The sequence below is a fragment of the Excalfactoria chinensis genome, chromosome 7, assembly GCF_039878825.1.
Source record: "Excalfactoria chinensis isolate bCotChi1 chromosome 7, bCotChi1.hap2, whole genome shotgun sequence".
NCBI lineage: Eukaryota > Metazoa > Chordata > Aves > Galliformes > Phasianidae > Excalfactoria > Excalfactoria chinensis.
In genome coordinates this window covers 32,837,996-32,860,233 of record NC_092831.1, presented here as the reverse complement: position 1 = coordinate 32,860,233, position 22,238 = coordinate 32,837,996, and the positions used below count along the sequence as shown (strand labels likewise).

The 22,238-nt window shown below is 50.6% G+C and overlaps 2 protein-coding genes across 12 annotated transcripts in view; one reads left to right on the top strand and one right to left on the bottom strand.

Moving 5' to 3' along the window:
- The window catches only part of AGAP1 (ArfGAP with GTPase domain, ankyrin repeat and PH domain 1), a 265,277-nt gene extending 253,156 nt beyond the window's left edge, over positions 1-12,121 (top strand). For 4 of the 11 annotated variants that reach the window (XM_072342545.1, XM_072342547.1, XM_072342541.1 and 1 more), the window contains 2 exons: positions 3,798-4,053; positions 4,404-12,120. In XM_072342545.1, the coding sequence (XP_072198646.1) occupies positions 3,798-4,053; positions 4,404-4,607 (460 nt within the window). In that variant the 3' untranslated portion in view covers positions 4,608-12,120. Of the gene's footprint in view, positions 1-3,797; positions 4,054-4,403 lie in introns of all 11 variants that reach the window. The other 7 variants (XM_072342551.1, XM_072342549.1, XM_072342548.1 and 4 more) reach the window with 4 other exon arrangements.
- Positions 12,122-18,382: 6,261 nt separating this feature from the next.
- On the bottom strand, positions 18,383-20,705 carry GBX2 (gastrulation brain homeobox 2). The gene is made up of 2 exons (XM_072342076.1): positions 20,053-20,705; positions 18,383-19,587 (listed from the first exon to the last, which is right to left on the bottom strand). Exons 1-2 carry the CDS (start codon positions 20,546-20,548, stop codon positions 19,061-19,063), a joined length of 1,023 nt encoding a protein of 340 aa, XP_072198177.1. The 5' UTR covers positions 20,549-20,705; the 3' UTR covers positions 18,383-19,060.
- Between the last annotated feature and the right edge of the window lie 1,533 nt (positions 20,706-22,238).

Sequence of the window (22,238 nt, the reverse complement as noted above, 5' to 3'; positions counted from 1 at the left end):
AGCCAGGTTATTGCAGCGTTAAACGTTGCACTTCAGTAAGCATCCAGAAATGGCAGCACACGAGCATGGCACCCGCACGGCACGGACGTTTGGGTGAATGGCAGTGGAGAAAACATTTAGAGGCCTCCTCAGTCACAGAATAATAATTCTTTTTAGTAAGAGAGAAGAAAATACTTAACACTTTTCACCAAGGTGGCTGAGCCAGGAACCACTCTGGAAGGGACCGAGCTGCACAGGGCCAAGCTCCTGAATGAGTATCTCCAGTGCGAGCTCTCAAGCAGAGAGTGAAGAGTAGGTCTGAAAGGAAACTGTGCTCTAAGCAAATCTTCTTTTTATGCTCTCTCATGCTACCTAGTTAACCCTCCCCCCGCACAGTGCCCAGTATTTATGTTTCAAGATAATAACGATGTGATGTGGCTGACAGAGTAATTTAAATAATTGGACATTATCTTGAGAAGCAAGCACCTAATGAGATGAAAATAAACCGAGAAGTGAAATTTTCATCTGTTTCTAATAACTCTTACCTATGTACAGTATCACTGCTCTGTCAGGGTTTTCATTATTCGTACCACTTTGTACATAGAGTTCACCAGTGATGGAGACTTGCAGAGCTCAGTGGTGGTTTTAGGCCAGGGCTTAGTGGATTATATCCCTTTCCTGCAGAATATATTGCAGCCTTACCCTGTTGTATTTGGCCCTTGTATATCTGGAAAGGTGTTAAGCTTTTCTCGGAAGTCTGAGTTTGAATGGATAGCTTCAGAGAGAGAAAGCTCAAACAAAGCCCAATCTTACTTTCATTCTTCTTCCTATAACTGTATAATCTGTTACTCTGGAGTTTATAATCTCTAATTCACCCATGCATTTGCATTAACGAACAGGCAGCTCACAGGTTCTCTAGCGTTAGGTGTCGTAGGTGCCATCCGAGCACCTGATGATGTTGCATCTCCAATACACTGGCTTTAACCTGATCTTGAAAAAGGGATTCTGCTGGATTTTAGTAGCTCAGTAGGTAAGCAGAGTAGTGTCATTCTGGTTTACAGATGTCACGTGAAGACGACTAGAACTGAAACTGCATCACTGAGGGAGTTGTTTAGAGTGGAAGTTACCAGAATTACAAGAAAGGGAGGAAAATGAGAGAAGTATTTACCAGCGTGTATTTAATTGTATGTTCCCTTTATTTTTGGGGATCGGTTCAGTATCTTCTGATTAGTTGCTCTTCCTCTCATTTCCTTGTACTCTTCTTGTTCAGTTGATTTATTTAAAGGTATGTCAGTGCTGGCTGAAGCGAAACACTGTGCCTCCTCTTCCTTCTTACTGCTGACCGCTCCAATAATTCATTTTTTAGCTCATTAGCTAACAGGGGATGTGAACGGTGGTCCTCCAGGGGCCTGGAATGAGGCCAAGTGATCTACTGCTGACAACTCTGCTCTTGGACTGGCCTTCCTATGGGGATATGAGACCTCAACCAAGACGGGCTGCGGACCCCAGAAGTGAGATTGTGGCATCTGAGTGCACTTACGTTATGTTGTCAGGGTCTAAGGTGGATGCTTGCAGTGCAGCTGAAGCTGTTGTCCAAGAAAGTCAGAATTTGTCATTTGGAATGCAATGGTTTGTGCTAGAAATGGAGTTAGGAGGTCTGTGGATGTTGGCTTTCTAGAATATGTTTCAGAACTGGTCCTTCTATATTTCTGCTCTACTAGTCCACAAGGCATGGGCAAGTATACTCCTCCTCCTACCCATGTCATTAAGTGTAATTTTCTATGAGAAAATCCAAGCAACGTATCTTTCTTTGTACCCAGTTTGTACAGTTGAATAGGATCTAAATCTCATTCCGTAGACAATGTCAGTGACGTGCTGCCCCCAAATGTCTGAGCCTTTTAAAACATCTCTGCTCCTGTTGGCAGTGTTCACTGTGTTCCCACCACAGCACTGGAGTCTGGGGGATGCTCTCCCCACCACTCAGTCTGGTTTGCCTTTGCACTGCTCCCATGCAGCACAGGGCAGGTGTGAAACTCATGTCAACAGGTTTGTAAAACAACAGCCTAAAAATCAAAAAGCTCCACCTGAAGTCTCTGTTTCCATACTGTAATGTAGTTTATGATGATTAGTAATTAGAGGTGGGAGACTTCTGTCACACAGCTTGAGTTTAAACAGAAGGGACTTCTCTTCCAGCTTGGTCATACAGCGGTTGATGCTGCGGCTGGAGCCCAGAGTTGCTCAGAGGTGGTCTGTGAACATGGAGGGGGGTTTATTTGCAGAGTCAACAGCACTAAAAAGATGGTGATAGTTACAATGCAAGCAGAAAATGAAGTGTTTTCTGCCTTTTGGGTCTGTGGGCATATGGAATAAATCCCCAAAGCCCGGATGTGGTGCCACTGGTGTGAAACAGGGCTGGCTCAGTCGCTTCATTTTTCAGTCTGGCATGTTTAAATGTGGAGTGGGTGTATTGGTTACACTCTCAATACCTCAGTACATACTTTAGAAAGCTGACAAGAGCTTTATGAAACACTGGCTGGGTGCTGGTCCTAGAGATGTTGTGATGCTGCAGGAGTGCACGTTTTATTGTAAGTAACTGTATGTGTGTCACATACAGTTCAGCCTCCACAAAGCACCACCACTGTATTTTTACCTTAACTCCTCTGTTAGCTGTGTTGTTTTAAGGATCGCAGCTGTAACAGAAGTCATTTTCTTTCTCCTCTCCATCTTGAGTACCTGAACTGATCCTGTTTATCAGATCCTGCCATCAAAGGTTAATTTGCGGCTCCCTAAATGTTTTCTTTTGTCTGTGTGCCTTTTAGCTGGCAGGAGTCATTCAAAGGTTTAATTTAAGCGCGGTGCTTTTTGTGCTAATTATCTGTTTGCACTTTTTCTCTGAATAAAAAGACCTGTACCTGTGTGCAGGGTGGATTGTCATTGGCGCAGAGAAGCTCATGCTTTGGGAAGCTCTGCATGAGAGCATCCAGAGAGGTCACAGCAAGGTCACTCCGCATGTACCAGGAAATGATGCAAAACTAATCCAGATTTGCTGTTGGAAGGATCTGTTTACATAAGTATTTAAAAACAGATTAGGGCTAACCTGACACTAGATTACTGGGAGTAGTGTAAACAGTGCTGAAAGGCGTAAACAGAGCTTTTCCTTTTGTGCTCCGGAGGAAAAAATATGTCACCAGTAACAAGTTGCCTTGCCAGATAATGTATATGGTTTTCACAGGCTGCACAGATTACCTCAGGTACCTTGAAATGGAGCTTTGTCTAGGGCTAGATCTCTTAGATCACATAATTGTATGTTAATTATTGTAACAGGGAGTGGAGCCGGTTGTTTGTAGTCCTTGTTATCCTGTAACATAATAGCATCCAGAAAGCTTTTGATAGTTATTTGACATATCAGGAGGAAGTGGTGCTTCAAAGTGCTGTTTTGATAGTTTGCATTTTGGAGAAACAAACAGAAGAACCCTCCATATGTCTTTTGCATTGGAAACACTACTCGGTTTTTGAAAGAGGAAGCACCTCTGCAAGCAAGGCCGTGTCTTGCAGGGGTTGCTCTGCTGTTTGAAATGCAAGCCCAGGGTGCAGGAGGGGTGTCTGAGAGTTGTCAGTGCAATGCCAGTCACTTCAGGTTTCAAACATGGATATTTTGTCTGTTTTGTGTACTGTTTTGTGCTGCACACCTTAACTCCAATGTGGGCACCATCTGCCTGATTTTTCTTCTTTCTTTATTTCTGTTGATTGCCATTTGCTAGCACGCTGGTAGGCAGCAAGGCCAGGCCAGAATGACATTTTCTTTTTGGCTTCTCTAGGGAGGAAAAAGAGCGCTGGATACGTGCAAAATACGAGCAGAAGCTCTTCCTTGCCCCGCTGCAGTGCCTGGAACTTTCTCTTGGCCAACACCTCCTGAGGGCTACAGCAGAGGAAGATCTGCGCACCGTCATCCTGCTCCTCGCCCACGGCACAAGGGAGGAGGTAAACGAGACCTGCGGAGATGGCGATGGGCGCACCGCCCTGCACCTGGCCTGCAGGAAGGGAAACGTGGTGTTGGTGCAGCTCCTGATCTGGGTGAGTGCTTGCTCATCGCATGCTCTGTAAAGATGGTAACTTACCCTCCCTTCCGTCTGTTGCCAATTGTTAGAAAGCAAACAACAGAAAGAGGAAGGAGAAGTTTCCTTAGCCACCCATTGGAAATGCCTTTTGAAGTACCCAGGTGACAAATTCTGTTCCAGCTGTAAGACCCTCCCCGTAGAAATCTTTCTGCGTGTACCTCACCAACGTTCTGCTCCCTTCCCCTCTCTCTGCCCTCCCTTTCCCCAACCTCAGCTCACTTCCCACCCTCCTGGCCTGAGCTCACTCCCTCCCGTGTAACGCTCTGTCTGCCCCAGAGCTTCAGGTGGCATCTCTTCTTCCTCTAGTACGGCGTCGATGTGATGGCACGCGATGCCCATGGGAACACCGCGTTGGCCTACGCCAGGCAGGCTTCGAGCCAGGAGTGCATTGATGTTCTCCTCCAGTACGGCTGCCCCGACGAGCGCTTCGTCCTCATGGCCACTCCAAATCTGTCCAGGAAGAACAACAACCGGAACAACAGCAGTGGAAGGATGCCCACCATCATCTGAGGAGCTCACTCATGTATTCGCTGACCTGAATTACATCCGCGGCCTCATATTCCTCCATTCCCATCACGGCTCTGCTCTGTGAGTCCAGTAACTTCCCTTTTCCCTTTACCCTTCGGTGCATCCCTGTCCCATCCAGAAACAGCACGTCTGGATAGCGCGAGGGGATGAGAAGGAGCAAAAGGGGCTGCAGAGGAAGCAGTTGTTTCAGTGACAGCTCTCGAACGATGGAGACGGGACAGCAGAAGCATGTGAGAGCACATGGGTTCTGTAGGACACGGCGCGTGGCACGGGACCATGGGGACAGTTGTCCCTGGGCACAGGCTCTACAAGTGTGGAAGGCAGGGGTGGAGGGAGGTGAGAGCGGGAGCGAGAGGAGAAGAAAGAAGAAACGGTAACTTTCCATAACTGACAGTTAAGCACATCAGTACATTTCACCTCTACCAAACGGAACGGCTGGATTTCATTCTCTTCTCTGAAGAGCTTGACGGCATAAATCAGAAGCAAGCACAGAGTTTGTCAGGTTTGAAGCTCCTATGATGGTATGTGTCAAATCAGTTGTAGCTAATCTGTCCAGGGAGAATACTGGCTTCATTACACTTGTATAGTTGAGTTCTTCCAGCATTACCGCTGTTTAATAGAACATGATTAGTCATCACGGAGAAAAAAGCATATTAGCTGAGGAGGTAGTTACATGGCACGCTTCGGTGATTGCTTGGATGTGATTGCAATATTCTTAGAAGCATCATATTATCTCAGACATGTTCTTTCAAGCCCTTGGAGCCCTCCTTTCTAAATTCACTGTCATAATTTAGTATCTGTTTAATTTTTCAGTCCAAAGAGAGGAAATGAGTTGCTGAGTGTTATTTGACTGCAGTCTCCTCGGCGTAAAAACAAAATGGAAAAAATAAATAAGAGTAACTATGAAACACAAAAAGGAATAATGAATACCGCTAAGGAAAAGCATTTCAAGTACATTTAGTACAATTAATAAACGCATTCAAGGCTAATATTTTTCCAGCCAGCAGAAATACGTTCTGTCATTTTGCCAAGGTAAACGTGTTGAGTTTTTTTTGGTCACTCCTGTGATGCATTGCCTAACTTATACAGATTTTGTATTGTGTCTTTAGATTATATGTATGTAAAATCTATTTGAATAAAAAAAAAACACATAAATATGCATTGATTATTTTTTTTGTTTGTTTGTTTGTACAGAAAAAAAAATGACACCTCTGTTAATTTATAAACTGTAATGGATGTGAACTAAATAATGTGCAACTAGTTAGGATCTGTGGATTCCAGATCACTGTGTGTTGAAAATATCCCCAGCAGTGAACTCTGTTTCCATTGCAAGCCTTTGAGGAACATATCAGAATGAGATTATGGCACGCTTGGCATGAAAAAAGTATATATATATATCTATATATATGAGACCGTTTAGAAAGGAAAAGAGGCTGTTTCTCAGCACTGTAAATAGATTTTACTTCAGAAGTCAAGACGCTTTCACAAGCCAAGATGAAAAGCCATAGTCTGGATGCGTGTGGATCAGATGTGATTAGTTTCAGGATTGATAGCCTTCACCGAGGAGGGCAGAACATGGCTGCTCTAACTCTGAACCTGGTTGCTTTCTGGGATAAGAATGGCTTGTTGAAAGTAGCCTGGGCAGTTCGTTTGAGTTCCAAGTTGTAATACTTGATTTTTTTTTTTAATCGTTTTATTGTTATTGTTAAATATAATTTGTATTAGCAGACAGATCTGGCTTCTGCCATTTTCTGCAAAACCAGGTTTCTGGCACAGGGAAGCAGGCTGTATGTTTTTGGGTTTTTTTTTGGCAGACTGAAGAGTGATAATTTTAAGTGGAAAATGGCAATGCGAAGATGGGGGAAGGGTATATCACAGAGGAAGTTGAAAACTCAACTGAATTAGATGGCAAAGGAGCAATTATGTGAAGTCAGTGAGGTGCACACAGCATAGTAATTTGGAAATCTACCTGCTCCTTATGTATTTCCCAAGCCTTCAGTGTCATTCTTCCTTGGGGCTCGGTATTTCATTTGACATACGGACGGGAGGACGATAGCAATTGCTAAACAAAATATAGGTCGGCACCAAAAATGAGAAGGAGAAAAAATTACTCTGGGTATCTTAAGGAAAAAAGAGAGAGAGGAAAAAAAAATTACAGATTGGGTATAAAATCATAAAATCACAGAGGGAAGGCAAAGCCCAGAGGTGAAGGTTTGAGAATACTGACTGGCTTTCCTTGTTCTGTGCCGTTGTTTTGCCATACTTTGATACTGTACTGACCTCTGACCATAGGGGGTCTTTCTCCATCCAGCCTAGGCTGGCTGCATCAGATTAATGCTACATCTGATTCTGTTCATGCTAGGGTTTTATTATTATTTTACCTTTGAGAGATAATTGCTGTTTCTCCGTTGTTCCCATACAGCTCTGGTACTGATGGGTGGTCCCTCGGTGATAGGACGGCCCACTGAAGGCTCAGCTGAGTGGGATGCTGAAAGCCCCCGTGTCTTGGTGCTCACAAGCTTTCCACCCATTCCAGGGGGCATGGTATGAGCTGGGGAAGTGCAGCACGTGTTCCCAAGCTGCCTGCTGTTCCTCTGGGAACATCCAGCATGTTCCTCTTGGAAAATCGAGTCCAGTGTTTCAGATACGTTGTAGGCAAATTTGCCATGGTTAAGTTCTCAGTGCTTCTTCCATTTCAGAGCTTGTTTTTTGTCCCTAATTGAAAATATTTTCCTTACGTAGGTGAAACATTCTCTTTTAGGCCACATTTCTGAGTGTAAGATGTGAGAAACAAGGGCAGTCAGGCTGCCATGCAGGCTTCAGGTAGAAGAATTATACGCTCCTTTCATTACAAGAATTCTGCAGGTGAACCTTGGAAAACAGAACTCTTTTTTTTTTTAGGAAAGGAACTTCCACTGTATTTTAGGAAAAACGAAGTATCAAGTCTAGCCAACTAATAACCTCATGCTTTAATTAAGCCGTTAAGACACAGTTGCTTTTAACCTAAACATAGCTTTTCCTTGGACGTATCGGCATTGGCAGCAGTGATGTCAAAGCAGTGCTCTCATAGGCTGTGCTTGGCTTCCCCAGGGAGAATCTCCATCAGCCGAGCCCTGCAGTCCTTGGCTTTGTGCCCTGAGGTTTTGGGACTCCGTGCTCTTTCCAGGCGGATGCGTTTGTGCTTTGCAAAGGGTGTTCTTGAAACCATCCAGGTGCAGAGACAGGCGGTACATACAGAGGCTTTGAGAACCCGCAGGAGTTGTTCTGTCCCCGTTGCGTTCTGTCTTCTAACCTGTCCATTTTCAGGTCTTCGTTTTGCCTTGAGCCCCTCTTGTTGCTTTTGTGGAACCCACTTGTCAGACTGCTTACGCCCTTCGAGAACATGGTGAGCGAATTACAAACCAAAATCTGGTCAATAAGAATTAGTGCACTGACTAAATCTGTTGGTGTTATCTGAGGGAATTGAGACTGTGGCTGTGTTTCTCACCGGGTGCCCCCACTGAACCCTTTTTGTGATCCCAGATCCTCTTAAATCCCACTTCCTCTGCACTTTATCCATCGTGGCTAAAACACAAGATGAAAGAGTTTGCTATTAACGTCAGCACTTTTCTTCTATTTACGTTGGGCTAATGGCTGTTGAAGAGCAGAGGTGAGCCAAACGCATTGAATCTGGCAACTGAACCTTCACCTACAAGGAGTTCAGTAGGGTTTTACTTATTCCTCACTATTTTCTTGGGAAAATATAGAGTCTTGCCAGTTCAGAGATTTGGCCAAGGGCTCCCATTGCCAGATTTCTGGTTTCATTGCTAAAAGGGAGCAGAAGGAAAGCTGTTTCTGGAGAATCTTGGTATATCCCAAGCTGGGAAGACCAAAAGAGCTATTTGAAAGGAGAGAGGGTTTGTAAGAGTTTCTACTTGGGTGTTGTGTATAATGACCGTGTAAACATGAATATGGTTTACCCTGCTGTCTTTCCCCATTTCTTTAAATTATGTGTGTTAGTGCACCAAGCTTTAGCTGCACTTGGAGATTTCCCCTGGCAAGAGGAAGCTGTGTAATGTAAAGAAGGGAATAGAGGTGTGAGTGCAGATGCATTCTTAGCAGTGATCTCCAGCACTGTAATGTAGTATAATTAGATGATACGGTTTTCAGATAGCTTCATCTTTTATATTTGTATGGAGATCGGGAGGGGGAAAAAAATGAAGTAATTTGTAGTTTCTAGTGTAAAGTAGTAATAGTGGAGACAAGCACAGATTTCACAGAGGGTTCCTTAGGGCCCTTCACAAATGTCTCGGGGAGCCGTGTTTGCACCTTAACAGGGAACGGGTGTTGGTTGTACTTGGAGAAACCTAAGGGGAAGAAGGAGAGTGCTGGGGACCAAACGTGGGGCACTCGGTCTGGATGCATGAGGACTTTCGTCATCAGGACTCTTTGTTTCCCCCTGCTGCTGTCTGTTAGCCTTGGGTCCTCTGTTGAACATCTTCCATTTCAGCCAATTCATGGGTAAGATTTCAGGTAGGACATTTTTTTGCTTTTCTTGTGTTTATTGCAAATTAAAAACAAAATAGCCACTCACTACCACAAATTAAAAGGTTCTGCAAAGAAGTTTGACTTCTCATATTCTAAGTTACTGAAAAAAAACACACAGTGGTTTAAATGATTTTATTAGAAGGAAATCTCCTGTTTGAATAAGTATGCAATAGAGCAGACTATCCGAAGCTGTAGGGGTAGTAGATCTGTTCTAGGTTTTGTTTGGTTTCTTATCATGGGCCAGTTTTTTAAGGTGAATATTTGGTGATTGCATCTCACAACAGTTCCCTTGAGTTGGCTGAATACGTCTCACGTTGTAAACAGGGGGGTTTTGGCTGAGATTTTCAGAGCTGTCCATAGGTCTTGTTTTGAGGGAAGGGTTGCATGACCTCTGAAAATAAGGCAGCTTTTCGTCAGTGCCACCCTCAGCCCCAAACCACTACTCTTGCTTTTGGTGATCTTGGCCCTTGTGTTTCATTTCAGGCGTGGCTGAATGAACTCCCACAGTTTACTCTTATTCCCTGGGTACTTGGGGGATGTTTCTTGGGGGCAGATGGAGGAAAAGTCTTTTTGTCTTCATGCATTTCACCTCTCTCCAAGCCCTGTAGCATATTCGGGCGGTAGTGGTTGGTCCTGCTGATGTGCAATGCTTCAGCTTTCTCTTGGCCATGAACTTTGGGGCGTGTATTTGCTTCCAGTCCTAAGAGTTGCTTATTTTGCGATGCTTTGGAGCTAGTAATGTTTACCTGTGTGTTATGTACAAAGTGTGAAGGGGGGTGGGGGGCTTATTGAGGTCTAATGGCATGCCTTTGGGATGACCGTGTTGCTTGCTGGCAGTGAATGCACCATCCGCTCTTTTGTGTATGCCACATTCTACAGAACTGATCGGTGTGTTTTGCTTCTGAGAACTCATCCTTCCGTCCCTCCCACCTCCCTCTGCCTGTTGTTAGGGTAGCTAAATACTGTGAGGGCAACTGAATGGGAACCTCAGAGCAGCCCCAGTGCCTCGTAGGAAGCTGGAAGTGCTTCCCTGGTCTCTTAATTGCCAGATGGAGAGAGTGATGCTGTGCTGAAGGCAAGCCCCAAGCCAAGGCAGGACTGAGGAAGGCTCTGGGTGCAGTTAATTAGGTAGCTGCCACATCTAGACTCTCAGTGGTTGAGATGAGTTGGTCATCAAGCGCAGTGAAGTCCTAAGGTAAAGCAGTGTATTGCATGGATATCACTAACCAGATTAACTGAAAGTGCTTTGTGTTTTGTGTGTGTGTGTGTGTGTGTGTACACATACGCGCTCAACATACCTCTATCAGCCACTCTCTGAGTGTCCACGCACACATTTACACATCAATCACAGCCCAAAGCTGGAGCCAGGTTTTCAGATTGATGTTTATAAACGAACACGTTTCCCAATTTGGCTCAGGCCAACTATTTGCAGGAGTACAGGAGGGCTGCACAGTACCATGCAGGGCAGGGAGATGAGGGAGCTGGCTCTGGAGAGCTCAGGGTTCACAAAGATACCTGGCTCAGAGCAAAAATTCAGCTCATTCAGATGGCAACAGTCGAATTCTGAAACTGGGAACTGAACTGGATGCTTGGGATGGGAACTGCAGCCCAGCAGCCTGTTGGCACTTGGGGAAGAAATGTGGATAAGAACAGATTACTTCCTTCCCAGTGGATAGGGAAGAAGATAGGGATCTTTGTTATAAATCTGCTCAAATCTGTGGCTGGATTTAAGCATGGTCCCAGGGACTGCCCTCCTGCAGACAATCCAATGGTATTTTGGGTCCTTCCTGCACCTACAGTGTTACTGGGGAGGGAGATGCGGTGAGATGTTAGTGAGGAGCAGGGCACCTCCTCGTCCTTACCCAGGTATCTGTGGCCATTGAACTCTAACATGGTGCTTTGAGGGAGCCATAACCATCAGCCAACATGTACTGAGGCCTCATGTGTACCGACAGTGCAGGGAAGCCTCAACAGCATCTCTGCTCTTCCTTTCATTGTGACCATACTGGTGGGCCAGTTGGGCTGGGGATCAGCACATCCCTACAGGTGTTACCAAATCCGGGGCTGGTTGGGAGAGGCAGAACTGGGCTCAGGTGCATAAAGGTCATGGTTGGGTGTCAGCCCCACAGGCACCTCCATGTCAGCCTTCACCATCAGGACCTGCACCCCATTTCTCCCTGCGTCCCCCTACACCCATGACTGATGCAAAGGCCAGACTTGGTGTTCAGGGCTGCTCAGCCCCGTGTCGTTGCGTCCTTTTTGCTTTGTGATGCTTACGTTTCTGGTTAGGATGGGGAGGAAGGGCACCCAGGTGTGAGTATGGTCACCTGAGAACTGTGTTTGGGGTAGAGGCAGAGCTCCCTAGCACAAGGCAGGCTTTAGAGCAAGGTTTGTTTGGGTTGGTTTTCTGTTTCTGTAAATAGTAATGTATAAATGATGACGAGCCAGTGTGGGAATTATTAAAAGATACGTCTTTTGTTGTTGTTTTTTATTTTATATTACCTCATTCAGCAAGTTTGTTTTATGATGACGCGATGCTTTATTTATATATTGTTTGTACTGTAATTAAAACGATTGGTAAACATTTCACTTTGCTTGTTGTCTCACATGGTTTTGTTTTGATTACCTATGCCGGTTTGTATTACGTTTCCCTTTCCTCTCTCTTCGCGTTGAGATTTTGGTGTCAGCTGTACAGCATTCCGGGTTAAAAACAAAAGCAATTTAAAAAGGGGGGAAGGTGGGGGGGGAAATAAAGTTGTAAAGTACCGCAGAGGGAGGCTGCTATACTGTATAGTCTCTTTCTAATAAAGACAAGAAAACTTGTTCGTCACAGCTCTGTTCTTTGCGGTGTTATTGAGGGACACCTGCCCCAACCCTGCTCCGCCAGTATTAATGATGAGATCCTGTCAGTCCTCGCCAGCAATAAAGATGAAGTATGATCCGAGAGCTGGGATGGCAGAAGAGCTGGGAATGGTGCAAATTGATAAATTAAAAAGCAATAAGTCACCGGACTGTAATGGTGTGTATATCTAAGAGTTGTGAAAGCGCTTATGAACTAAGTGACGGATCTACCAGCAAAAAGACTCCGGCTTTCATTAAAAAACAGCCCTTCTCCCAGAGGAGGGGAGAGCAGTAAACGTTGCACCTCTCGGCTTTAAGAGCCTCTGGAGGAGATCCAAGGAATTAGGCCGGTAACGGTTACATCTGTATCCGCTAAATTGGTTGAAATGATCATTTAAAGTAAGAATAATAAAACATCTTTAAGGTCGTGGTAAGGTATGGTCGAATCACTTCTTTGAAGGAAAAATCATGGCTCTCTGTTAGGATTTCGTGAGCATCGAGCCAAGGGCAGCAGGTTGACTTTTGTTTACAGCTGCAAAGGTCTTTGCCCATGTACGGTGTGAGAAGATACAGGGAATCTCAGCAGGCCCCAAGGGGTGAACAGCAGCAGCCTCTGTGCAAGAAGGCTGTGACCAGAGCTGCTGTGGGACAGAGGGAATAGCAGGTAACACTCACTGTTTTGTCCTTCAGCCTGTTAATGGGATAAAAGGGGTGAAGAAAAACAGAAGAGTTGAAGATCCGTGAGGGTGCCGTGAAGAAGTTAGGGGTGTTCAGAAATGAGATTGAAAGAGCAGGGAAATTCCTTCTAGACGAGACATGAAGAGGAGGGAGGTGGCAGCTGTGGAATATACTGTGGAGAGGAGCAGATGGGGTTGGAACATTTCAGGTTGGATATTAGGAGGGAGCGGTGCTGCAGTGGCACAGCTGCCCATGGAGCACTGGGGTCACCATCCCTGGAGGTGTCCCATAACGGTGGGGATGTGGCACTGAGGGATGTGGGCACGGTGGGGTGGGTTGGGGTTGGGCATGATGAATGGGTTCTATGATTCTATGGTCTTTTCCTGGTCCAATGACCAACACGTGGAGTCCAATTGGGGTTTGGTGAGTTTTCCTCTTTCCTCTCCTGCTCTTCAATTCTCTGCACTCCAAGGAGGCTGCGCCAGCAGTGTGGGATGAAAAACAGCAGGACGGCTGGTGGGTTTTTTTGTTGTCTTTTTTTTCCCCTTTTGTGTGTGTGTGTGTGTATTTTGGGTCTATATCACTGTTCTGTCACACAGCAACTGCACCGCTTTGTTCTTGTAAGGTTTTCCACCATGTTTAACCCCATCGTGTGTCAAACCATCACCCAAGCAGGAGGTGGGTGCTTTGTGCTCTACCTTTCTTAATCAGCAATGGGGACTTGGAAAGCGAGCGCTCGTTTTGGATTCCTCACTGTGTAAAGCTGTGTGGAACCACTTTGCTCAGCCAGTCCTCGTAAGGGGGGGTGCAGTGTTTGATTTGGTGATGGGCATGGCTGCCTGCTCCCACTAACCACCACCTGGGACCCAGCTGCCCACGGGAGATGCGGGCTCTGGGGGAGTGGAGGGGTGCTGAGCAGCATTACAGCTCTTTCATTTCATTTTTCACCTACCCCAAACCCACCCCCACGCACCCCTGGAACACTCTCAGCTGGTGGCACTCACAGATGCCTGGGAAGAAAAGGAAATATTCTACTAGAAGGCAACAGAGGTCGGAAAGAGATTGTGAAGGAAAACTATTGCCTCCAATAATAGGAGCAGGGGGACCCCCACCTTTTTTTTTTTTTTTTTTCCTTTCTTTTCTTTTTCCTTTTCTTTCTCTTTTTTTTTGTTAAAGAACAAAGCAGTAATTACTGTGGGGACCAGACCGCCGTAAGGCCTTGCTGTGTGTTTCCACCCATACCTACAAAGGCTTTGCTTTGATGGATCCTGGGAGCAATTGCTCAAGAAACCTGCTTTGGAGCACGAAGACTCCTATACTGGAGGTACTGCATGCTGTTAGCTCTCGTTTAAAACCATGCCCTTGTCTGTTGTGCTGTTTCTTACTCACTTTTGGCCACGCACCACCCACCGCCTCACCGTGTTATGGGTAACATCCACTGTTTGGTCTCCATCAACGTTCAGCAAGCATTGGTGGTCAGCGGGTGCCATTTGTTCTGCACGGAGGAATTCAGTGGCACACCTTTAACTTCCTGTGCACTTCCATGTCAGACTCCATTCTGTCAGCCTGCCCCTCTGCTGTCGTCTGTCACACAGTAATAAAACATAATGGGATACGGTGGGAAGGTTCAGCCTTTACTGCCATACCTCTAGCATCTACCTCTGACACTGTGCATAAAACATAAAACAGGAGGCATTACTTTCAGAGCAGCCCTTGTAGTCACATAAATTCAGGTAGGGGAGCCTCAAATTGATCAGAGATTCTCACCATGAGGTGCTTTTCTCCAGATGTTGCCCCCCCCAGCAGCTCAGGCTTCCCAGAGTCCTATCCATGGCCTTGGGCACCTCCAGGGATGGGAGGTGGAACCCACAGCTCTCTGGACAGCTGAACATGGCTTTGCAGTGCACAGCTTGCATGAGTTACCAGGAAGGGACTGCACGGCGGCTGAGGGAAATGCAATTACTGCTGGGGAAACCACCAAACGTGCCGTAGGAAAACCACAAACCACTTTGTATCAGTGATAGGACTGGAAAACCCACCAGGCAGTAATTTATCTCGCCTAATGTCCAGTAAAGCCCTTAATTGGCCAATAAATGTGGTCACAATAACTGCACTTGACATGCAACGCTGCTGCCAGCAATTAGCACTTATTTATTTGCATACTGCCCTGACCAATCAGCTCTCCTCCATTTCTGGATCTGTTTGTTTTTAAGCCAGGGAGTCTCCTTGTGTTGGCCAAAGAGAGGATGAGGAGAGCCAAAGGGATCAGAGGAGCGTACCCACTGTCCACATCCCGCAGTGCCACATCCCCTTGGCTGCTGAACACCTCCAGGGATGGTGACCCCAGCACTCCCTGGGCAGCTTTGCCACTGCAGCACTGCTCCTCCTGAGGTTTGTGAGAAGAAATTGTTCCTGATATCCAACCTGTGCCCCTGGCACAAGCACAGGTAGCCCTGGGGACACAGAGGCTGTCAGCTGCCCCATCTGGGTGAGCTCCTCTGAGCACTGTGAAAGCAGGTTTCGGTGCAGCCCTTCCTCAGTAGCTCGCTTATTGCTCTGCACATCCACCTGGTAACGGGCAGGCTGATGGACCGCAGATTTCCCTGTAATGGAGCTTAATTAGCAAGCTAATCAGGTCTGGAGATGGTTCCAATTTATTTATTGGCTGCTGCGCTGAGGTTCATGCCAGGTGAACAAATATGATGGGATTTTCCCCATCTCCAGCACCCGGAGCGTCCCCTTCTCAGCTCCCTCCGGCCACACGAAGGCATTACAAAGAGGGTATTTATTTTGCCAAGGTATGGGGCGAGATGAAAGGGGAGAAATGGCAAAGCAGCCGGAGAAGGTTCTCAGTGTGGCCAAACACACACTTGGCTGCAGCATCCCTCCCTGCAGCCACACAGAGGAGTGCAGCCCCAGGACCAAGCATCCCTCCTGTGGGGTCTGAGAGCTGTGCCATGCAGGGAGAAGGGGAACATAGGGTTGGAGGACCCCAAAAAAGGCAGCACAGTGGGAGAGGGGCTTTTCTGCACCGTCCCTTGGAGACCGCTCACCAAACGGAGACGGTTATTAGAGGGAGTAATTGGGATCAGCTCGCTTTACAAATGTTACTTTGCAGAATGAGGCAGGAAGACAGATCGATCTCAACTATTATTCATTAAGGAAAGTCCTTTATAAATCCCAAATTAACAATTTCTCTTAGAGAGCCTCCCTATTACCCTTCTTTCGCGGGAACTTATTGCCGCTTTGGAGATGTTGAAATATGAAAATAATTGGGGAGGGGGAAAAAGAGCAGTTGTGGGCTTCGGAGCTCAACATCGATGGGAAACAGAAAGGAATACAGCTGTGTGCCTTAAAATCAGCCCTTTTATTCAGGGTGGCAGCATCCTGATAGGCGCTATCAGACCACAGCCGCAGCATCGCTCAGAAGAGCCCAAGCCCCGAGTTCTCCTTTCGCTCTGTTAATTGATGGGATGGGAGCGTTACAAACTCCATCCCTCCGTCCTTTAGGAACGCCTGAGCCCGACCGGGGCTGCTCGGAGCCAGAGGAAAGTTCTGTGAGCGGCTTTGCAGAGCCGGAGGGAGGGCACGATGGGATCGGGTCAGTGTAATCCTGTTTTATCCATTGTAATTCAGGCAGGCAAGGAGACCTCAAACTATAGGGGAAGGGGCTTTGAGAACCTCAGCGGCCCTGCCACAAAGCCGGAGGCTGAGGCCGGGACAAAAGCTGGAGAGAGGATGAAGTGGCTCGAAATAAATAGATTAAGGCTCTCTATGGGCCGGGTGTAGCGGGAGGGAGAAAAGAGCAAGTGAGGGGCAGCCGGGGGGGCAGGAGGGGACATGGGGGCTCGGCTGCAAGACCCCAACCTCTAGGGGGGAATTTGTCCTGAACCCAGTGGGATTTCCCCATCTCTGAGCTGCTGCATCCCATCCACACACAATTCTGAGTGTTTTGGAGCCGCAATCGGGCTTTACGAAGCAATTTATAATTCATACAGGTTGTCTTCCTGCATACGGTGTTGCTTTTGCACGTTGGGGTGCTGGCTGCTTTACGAAGGTGACGGAGTGCTTTGCATCCACTGCTGCTTGACAGACCAAAAGGGATGTGGGTGAGGATGGGACTGAGCCCCATGAATGGGAGCTGACCCCACAGCGGGATTCCCCATAGGGTGCAATGCGTATCTCTTGGGGATGGAGGGGGGGGGGGGTTGCTCAGTTTTGATGCCCGCACCAGCTTCTGCAGCCCCATGTGGGCACCCGAGGGCTCCTGCAGGCTGGATAGCCCCCACTCCCCAACCACCTAATCCTGCACACTCAGGCTGAAGTCGGCAGGCAGAAGGCACAGAGCCCTGGCGGCCCCAGCTGAAATAATGACACCAATTAGGTCCGTGCAAAGGGAAACAAGAGGGGAGGCAGCCGGGCACCCCCGAAGGGTTGGGGACCCCCTCCTGATCTGGGGGGGTAGCAGTGAAAAGCAGTGACGGCTTCATTAAGGGAGAGCAGCAGAGAGGGCATCTTCCTGCTGACGGACGCAGCACAAATACGACATAGAATCTATAACATTGCACATAGAGGGGGGGATCCCACAGCCCCTCTCCCGGGGTGGCTGCTCTCTGTATCGGGGCCGTGGGGCAGCTCTCCCCGCACGGCTCAATTATTTGATCTGCAGATGCGAGAGGAATTTATTGGAACAACAAATAGAGTGATGTCAAAGCCCAACCTTGGATTAAAGCCGGCAGCCAAAGGGGAAGTGTATTAATTTCAAACAGCATCAGAGGCCAGCGCCTATTAGGACGAGCTATTCTTCAGACCCCCCCATCAGAATTAATCATTGGGAGTTAATTTGAAGCTCAGACAAGTTGCTGTTAATTTAGTGCGGGGAGGACGGGATGGAATAAAAAGCCGAGGTGCTGGCCGGGCCTCCTGGGTCTCATTAATCAGCGAGCTGAGACGGCCTGGCTTGATTACAATTTGCAAAAAAATTCATTAGAGCCCGGGCGATTGACAATTTTTCTCTCTGCCCGCGCTCTGACTCATTAGGCAGCCAAATGAAACCGCGATGATGGCGATGATGACAGCCATCAGCCCCGCGTTGTTTATCTCCTACCTCCCCCGGCCCGGCCCGGGGCTGTCCCTCCGCCCCCAGCCCCGCTTCCCGTGCGAGGAGACCCCCCCCAATCCCCCCACCGCCCTCCGCGGCCGCTGCCCAAAGCGCTCCCTCACCCGGGGGGGGGGGCTCGATTCCCTTCCGTCCGTTCTCGGTAACGACGACCGTACGGAAAGAATTAAAATGAAGAGCGGAGGGGAAACACGCGGGGGGCTTCACGCGTGTCCCGGCCCCGCACGGAAACGGTCCCAAAACGAAACGAAAGGAACGAAAAGCTGCGACCGTCCCGGCTAACGGCGGGCGTTAAAAACGGAGGAAAAAAAAATAAGGGAAAAAAATAACAAACCCAAAATACAACAAAACCAACCAAATAAAACGAAGTGCGCGATGCCGCCGCAGAACCCCGCTTCTTTTCCTCGCCCCCGGCTTTAGTATTAATTTTTGTCCATTTTTTTTCCCCCGTTTTCTCGCTTTTTTTACTTCCTCCGGCAAATCCGCGCTCCCCCCCCGACTCCTCTCGCCTCCCAAAAGGCGAATAGGGAATAAACATCCCCCGCGGGGGTCGCAACGAACACCACAAGGAGGATGGGGGGGGGAAGCGGCTCCGCGCGGCGCTCCGGGAGAACCCGAAAAGAAAGTAGCGCCCAAGCCGGGGCTAAGGGTAAGGCGAGGGGGTACGGAGGGGGAGGGGGGGATGCGGGTATTTAGTGTGTGTGTGTGTGCGTGCGCCTTTTTGTTTCATTGTCGGCTTTTATTCACAAGACGGGAGTTGGCTCCTTAAATTTCATAACTTAGAAGGAAACGGGCTACATCGAAATAAATTAAACCACAACGCTGAATTCGTGCTTTCCTCGGTGTCCGTCTGTCCGTCCGTCCGTCCTCCTCCCCACCTCCCCCCCTTTCCCTCTCTCTCTCTCCTCTCAACGCGGCTCTGCGAGGGGCGGCCCCGCACCGACGGCTCCCCCTGCGCCGGTACCCCGGAGCGGTGCGGGGCGTTGCGGTCCCGGCTCCCAGCCCCGCTCCGTGCGGCGTTCAGCCTTCAGTTCTGCCGCTCGCTGCCGGCGTGGGGCTCTGCCGCATCGCTCGTGGGTCGCTGGTGGGGGTCGCGTCTCTTCTAGAGTGATTTAGGGGGGGAAGAAGGGGGAGGGGGGGCTGGTAGGGAGGTGTTTGTTTGGGTCGGTTTGTGTTCTTTTTTGGGGGTTGGTTTCTGTCGTTCGTTTCGCTTTGCAGAGCGGGTCCGGCGAAAACCCCGTTTGTCAACTTTTTGCCCCCCCAGCGGCGCTCAGGGCCGCGCCTGCTCCAGCTGCTGATGCTGACTCCTGATGGCGAAGCGGCTGACGTGCACAGGGATGGGGACCACGATCTTGGGGTTCCGAGATGGTTCCCCAGCCTTGGAGCTGGCGTTGCCCGCCTTCACCCGCTTCCATTTGGCTCGCCGGTTCTGGAACCAGATCTTCACCTGCACCTCGCTCAGCTTCAGGGCGTGCGCGATCTGCGAGCGCTCCGTCAGCGAGAGGTACTTCTTGCAATGGAACTCTTTCTCCAGCTCCAGCAGCTGTTCGCTGGTGAACGCCGTCCGCCGCCGTCGGTTCTTCCCCGTGGCCGCGGCGTTGGCGGCGGCGTTGGCGGCGCTGGGGGGGTTCTCCTCCAACGCGGTGCCACAGTCCTCCTCCCGCGGGGCCGCCGGCGCGGGGCCGTTCTCGTCGGAGCTGTAGTCGAGGTCGCTGTCCATGGAGAAGTTCTCCTCGCGGCCCTTCGCCTCCTCCTCCGCTTTGGGATCGTCTTTGGGGCCGCCGCGGAGGGCCCCGGCTGCAACCGAGCACAGAGCCCCCGTTAGGGCCCGGACCCGAAGCCCCGCGTCCGGCGTTTGGATGTCACCGAGGGCTGAGAACCCCCCGGCCCCCAGGGCCCCGAATTCCAACGGCTGTATTGAACCGAGGGGCTCCGAAGCCCCGTCCCAAGCAACCCGACGTTTACGAAGCCTGAATCGAACCGCGGGCAGCGAACCCGCGGGTCCCGGACTCTCGATTCCGATGTCCGGATTTATTAATAGAGAGGGGCCAACCCCCGGCCTCAGATCCCCAAATTCCAACGGCTGGATCGAACCGAGGGGCTCCGAACCTCCCCTCTCCGGGCCAGGAAAAGGGAGAAAATTAGGAAATCCCGTCGCATCCCCCCTTCCTCCCCGAACCCCTATAGACCGGATCCCCCCCCCCAGCCCCGGGGTCCTTCCCCACACGCCCCCTCCCTCCCCGACCCTCGGCCCGCACTCACCCAGCGATGCGTGCACGGCGTCGGCAGCGGGGAAAGGCAGCAGCCCCCCCCCGGTTTTGCCGTCGTCTCCGCCGCCGCCGCCGCCGTCCGGGGGGGGCAGTCCCTCGGCCTTGTCGAAGTTCCCCGGGGGGGCGAACTTCCTGGCGGCCTCGGGGCGCGGAGGGGAGGCGGGGAAGGAGCCGGGCAGCGCGGCCATCAGCGTGGAGGTGAGGGCCATACCCTGAGCCAGCCCAGGGCAGAAGGCTCCGGGTAAGGCGGGCAGCGGCGGGGGCGGCGCGGGGGGCAGCGGCGGCTGCAGGGTGGCCTGCGGCAGGGCGGGAGGCGGGGGGGGCAGCACGACGGGCCGGTACGGCATAAACATGGGGTAGCCGGTGTAGACGAAGTGGCCGGGGGCGGGCGGCGGGGGGCTGCCGATGAGCGAATCGATGCTGAAGGCCGTGCTGCTTCCCAGCGGGCGCTGCATCATCATCAGCGAGGGCTGAAAAGCCGCGCTCATGCCGGGCCGGCGGAGGAGCAGCGGCGACCACCTTCCTCCTCCTCCTCCTCTTCTTCCTCCTCCTCTTGCTCGGGCTCCGGCTCCCGCAGCTCAGCGCCGCGCAGCGCCCACGCGTGGGGCCGAGCCGGGGCGGAGCGGGGCCGCCGCCGCCCGCACATCGGGGCCGGCCGCCCCCCGCCGCCCCGCGCCGCGCTGCCTCTGCCCGCCCGCTCCCCCGCGCCCATTCACATTTTGCCCGGCTGGGAACGCGGCCCGCCCCACGTGCCAGCCGAACGCGCCGCCCATTGGGCAGGCGGCGCCGATGGGCGGGGCTTAGTGAGGAGGCCACGCCCCCCGTTCCCACGGCCACTCCTCTCCGCCTCCGGACGGGGCGTTCCCATTGAGAGCGGCGGGTCGGCCCCGCGGCATCGGACCCCCCTCGCCCCCCCTTTTTCCTTTCCCATTCATTCTTATTTTCTTATCGCTGTTATTTCACCTTACGATTTGCCTTTAAATCGCCTTCATCTCACTCGTTCGTTTCGGTTCCTTTCGATTTGTCGTATTTCTCTTTCCTTCCTTACGCTCTTCCCGCTTTTCTCCCCTTTATTATTATTATTATTTACCACTTTGATCAGTTCCCCCCCCCCCCCCCCCTCAAGGCTCCGAAGTTGTGTGTGTCGTCCCGTCCCCCCCCAACCCCACGACCCCCCCTTCTATTATGTGGAGCTTCATTCATCGCCGCGGCGGAATTACGGCCCCGCGGCCGCCGCCTTCATCGCAGCCTCTGGGAGCGAGGGGACAAAAGGAGGGACGAGAACACAAAAAGAAGGAAAAAGGGAAGGGGGGGGGGGGGGGGGGGGGAGAGTGAAAAAAACGCCCCAAACTTGGAAATTGAACGTGAAGGGAACTTCGCACAACTCCAAAAGGCCGTAAATAACGATAACGGGAGAGGCGAAGTGGCAAAGCCCGGCTATGACGGGGGTTTGTCGGCAAGGATGGAGCGGTTCGGGGCAATACAATTAAAAAGGACAAAAAAAAAAAGGAGAGAAAAATATAAGGATGGGGTGGGGTGGGGGGGGAGGCGGGACCGGTCCCGGCCTGGGGGGGACCGCAGCCTTCAGCCGACCCCGCTCTGGCTTTGAGGACCCACGTGTGGTGTAAGCAGGGGATGAGTCGCACCCCACAGCTGCTCTCCCGGAGCTGGGGGTCCTGGCAGCCTCCCCAACCGGGATGGGGTTTGTGGGGCCGTGCCGGTCAGCACCTCAGAGGGTTTTGAGCACAAACCCCATTATGGGGTCGGTGGGAGTTCGGCCCCACTGACCCCACTATGGAGTTTATAGCTGTTGGGACGCTGGCCTTCTCTCCTCCCCCCGCCCCCGTCATGCCTGCTCCTTTGGGGGCTTTGAGGTCTTCTATGGAGTTTTGGGGCCCAGCTTCCTCTTCCGTGGGCCGGGAAAACTCATCCTCTCTCCTCACCCCTCACCCCTCCCTCAAGCTCTCCATGGCCGTTACCCCCCCCCCCCCCCCCCCCCCATTGCCGTCTCCGCTGCGGGGCTCCTGTGAAGGAGGCGAGGGAAAAATCCCCTTCCTCCCAGGGTGCCCCACTTCTTCTACCCGAATGCCATCGGAGGAGCGGCTTTCGGCCGTCCGCTCAGCGCTTAGGAATGAATATCCTTATCCTCTTTTCCCTCCGTCCCCGTGTCACTGTGCC

Coding starts and splice junctions, on each gene's coding strand:
- GBX2 (XM_072342076.1), bottom strand. CDS start 20,548: ATGAGCGCGGCTTTTCAGCCCTCGCTGATGATGATGCAGCGCCCGCTG. Junction 19,588..20,052: donor CGCCGTGCACGCATCGCTGG/GTGAGTGCGGGC, acceptor GCTCGGTTGCAG/CCGGGGCCCTCCGCGGCGGC.